The following is a 2,635-nucleotide window of genomic DNA, read 5'->3' as shown; positions in this document are numbered from 1 at the left end:
ACCTAAAAGGAGAATGTCACAAAAATCGAAACGGATAAATATTATAGGAATCAGTTGATGGTCAATAATTAAGATATGAAATAAGAAAACAACTATTTAAGTTTTAATCAAGCTTCGAGTTTGTTTGCATGAGTATTAAGGTTTCGATTCAAATATTTTATATTCACTTTGAGGAGAATGAAAAATCTAAACGAAGAATGTGACTTTTATTTATAATATATGAGAAGTACACAATAATATATCAAAGGAAACAGTTTTGATGGCTAATAAATAGGAGATATATGACGAAAACAACTATATATATATAAGTTCTTATTTATAAGCATGTTGTTCAGTCCATTTTCGGGCTGTCTGATCAAATTTGAATCTATCATTCTTAAACTGCTTCCCAATCTCAGGTACAAGAGGATCATCTGGGTTTGGGGCCGCCAATAGTGAAGTTATGGATAGGAGCACCTGTTGTATATATATTAACAAAATTAATACTTAATGATGAAAGACAATGAAACATAATGAGAAAGCACAAAGTGAACAATATAAAAACAAAATATTTGAGTAGAGTTTTTGAACCTTTTCAACGGTGAGAGAAGGAGTCCACTTGTCTTTAAGAATGTCAAGACAAATCGATCCATTGGAATTGATATTTGGATGGTAAATCCGTGTTTCGAAAGTAAACTATATAAGAAAGAAAAAACGTAAAACATATTTACTTTTGTAGTTAAAAAACGAAAGTTAATCTCTATCAAAATACAATATTTTTATAAATATATAACCTACCTTGGGTGGTTTAAAAGGATAGTCATTAGGAAACTCAATGCGGATCTGAAAGATGCCACCAACATAGGGAGTACCTTCGGGTCCGTAAATCGTTGTCTTCCATTTGAATACATTTGTTTCTTCTGTACCTTTTGTTTCTTTTGTACCTTTTGTTTCTTCTAAACCTATATTGATACATATCACCAACAAACAATATTATTATAGTTGACACCTAGAAAAATTCTAATAGTTTACGTATAAGTGTGATTGTGACTACAAACATGTTATTTACATTAAGAAATGTGAATACAATTTATTTATATAATGTAAAGAGAGAAAACAAAAACTACTAACCAATACTGTACAAAGAGTCTTTGGATTTCATGGCCTTGAGTTCCATCAGAATTCGCTGTGTTGCTCTAGCCTTCACCGACATTTTTTACAATTACTCACCAAACTATTTATATATATACCTTTGCATAAAATGAAATAAGTTGTCAGTATGATGGTGTTATAAACTGTGAAGACTGTGAAGTAGAAATTATTAAAATAGATAAAAATGAATCGCTTACTAGGAAGATGTTAGTATGAATTGTGTTGTAATGGTATCGGGCTATATATATTGTTACAAAAAATGGACATAATCAATGTCTACATAATTATATAGTCACTAATAATTATATAATATCTTTTTATAGTATCTCTGCTTTTATGTATTGTCTACATGCATGATAAAAACAAATCTTGCCTATATAAACAGAATTTATAACCATTGATGGTATATGATTAATTGCTTTGATTATTATTTAGGAATTTAAATCAATCTATGTATTAGTTCAAAAAATAAAAGCCACCGTGCAAAATTTATCAGATTTCATTAGCAAACTGGCTAACAAAAAAAAAAAATACTTTATTTAAAAAAGGGGGAAATTCCTCAAAAATACACAAATTACTAGATAATAACCCGCGCTGGTAGCGCGAGAAATGTTTTTTTATTTTGTTATTTGTTAATATTATGTTTATGTTGTATCATTCATTTACATGTTATATAATATAGTACTATATAGTGAATTTTGATTCATATTAAACTACTAATAGGTAGCCTGGAAACTACTACCGATACCGTATTAGGCCCGTTTTTCGGTTTGTATCCGTCCCGAAAAAGGTACCCGCAGCTTTAGGGTCGAGTGAAGGGTATAATAATTATATTATCCATGAATAATGATCGAGTATCGGATATTAATTTAATTTTTGATCTTCTCGTTACCCGTCTCATTACCCGTTTTATTACCCTACTCATAAATACACGTTAATATTGTGTAGAATAATGTTACCAGCGTGAGGAAATATTTATGTAAATTTGGATTTGTTTGTTACAACATAATAGTAGAAAATTTATTAATCCTATACATTTTATAAAATCATATATTTAATTTACTTAAGGTCATACTCTGATTTCGACCCTTAGTTGGTACTACTATTTTGGTTTGGTGCAATATCAAATTCGTTAATTATACATTCGGTAAAGCCAAAAAAATCTAACAAAACATGTATTGACCCGTGATTTGGTATTATAAATTGATGTGATCGTGTTTAGAGATCTTAATATACCAAATTTACAAATTGAAGTTACTGGTATAACATGTTGTATATTAATTTTATAGGTGAAAATTACAATTAGGTTATGTATATTATCAATATTATACACTTAGTATTATTTATATAGTGAATATTGTGTATAAACAATTAAGTTTTAGCCAATTAAATAGTTTGTTATTATTTCCAAAGATTTATGAAACAATAAATTGAGTTTTATTATTTTGTAAACAAATCTAAAATTTTTTTTTGTTAGTTATTAGAATAATTAAAATATAATAGC

At 27.9% G+C, this 2,635-nt stretch overlaps 1 protein-coding gene across 1 annotated transcript; it reads right to left on the bottom strand.

The window, feature by feature from the left end:
* LOC104759729 (probable ubiquitin-conjugating enzyme E2 31) lies at positions 313 to 1,192 on the bottom strand. Its single transcript, XM_010482623.1, has 4 exons — positions 1,111 to 1,192; positions 778 to 905; positions 571 to 675; positions 313 to 456 (listed from the first exon to the last, which is right to left on the bottom strand). The coding sequence occupies exons 1-4, from the start codon at positions 1,190 to 1,192 to the stop codon at positions 313 to 315; spliced, it is 459 nt and encodes a 152-aa protein (XP_010480925.1).

This window comes from Camelina sativa, chromosome 17, assembly GCF_000633955.1.
Source record: "Camelina sativa cultivar DH55 chromosome 17, Cs, whole genome shotgun sequence".
In the NCBI taxonomy this organism is placed as follows: Eukaryota; Viridiplantae; Streptophyta; class Magnoliopsida; order Brassicales; family Brassicaceae; genus Camelina; species Camelina sativa.
This window is presented reverse-complemented; position numbering and strand designations above follow the sequence as displayed.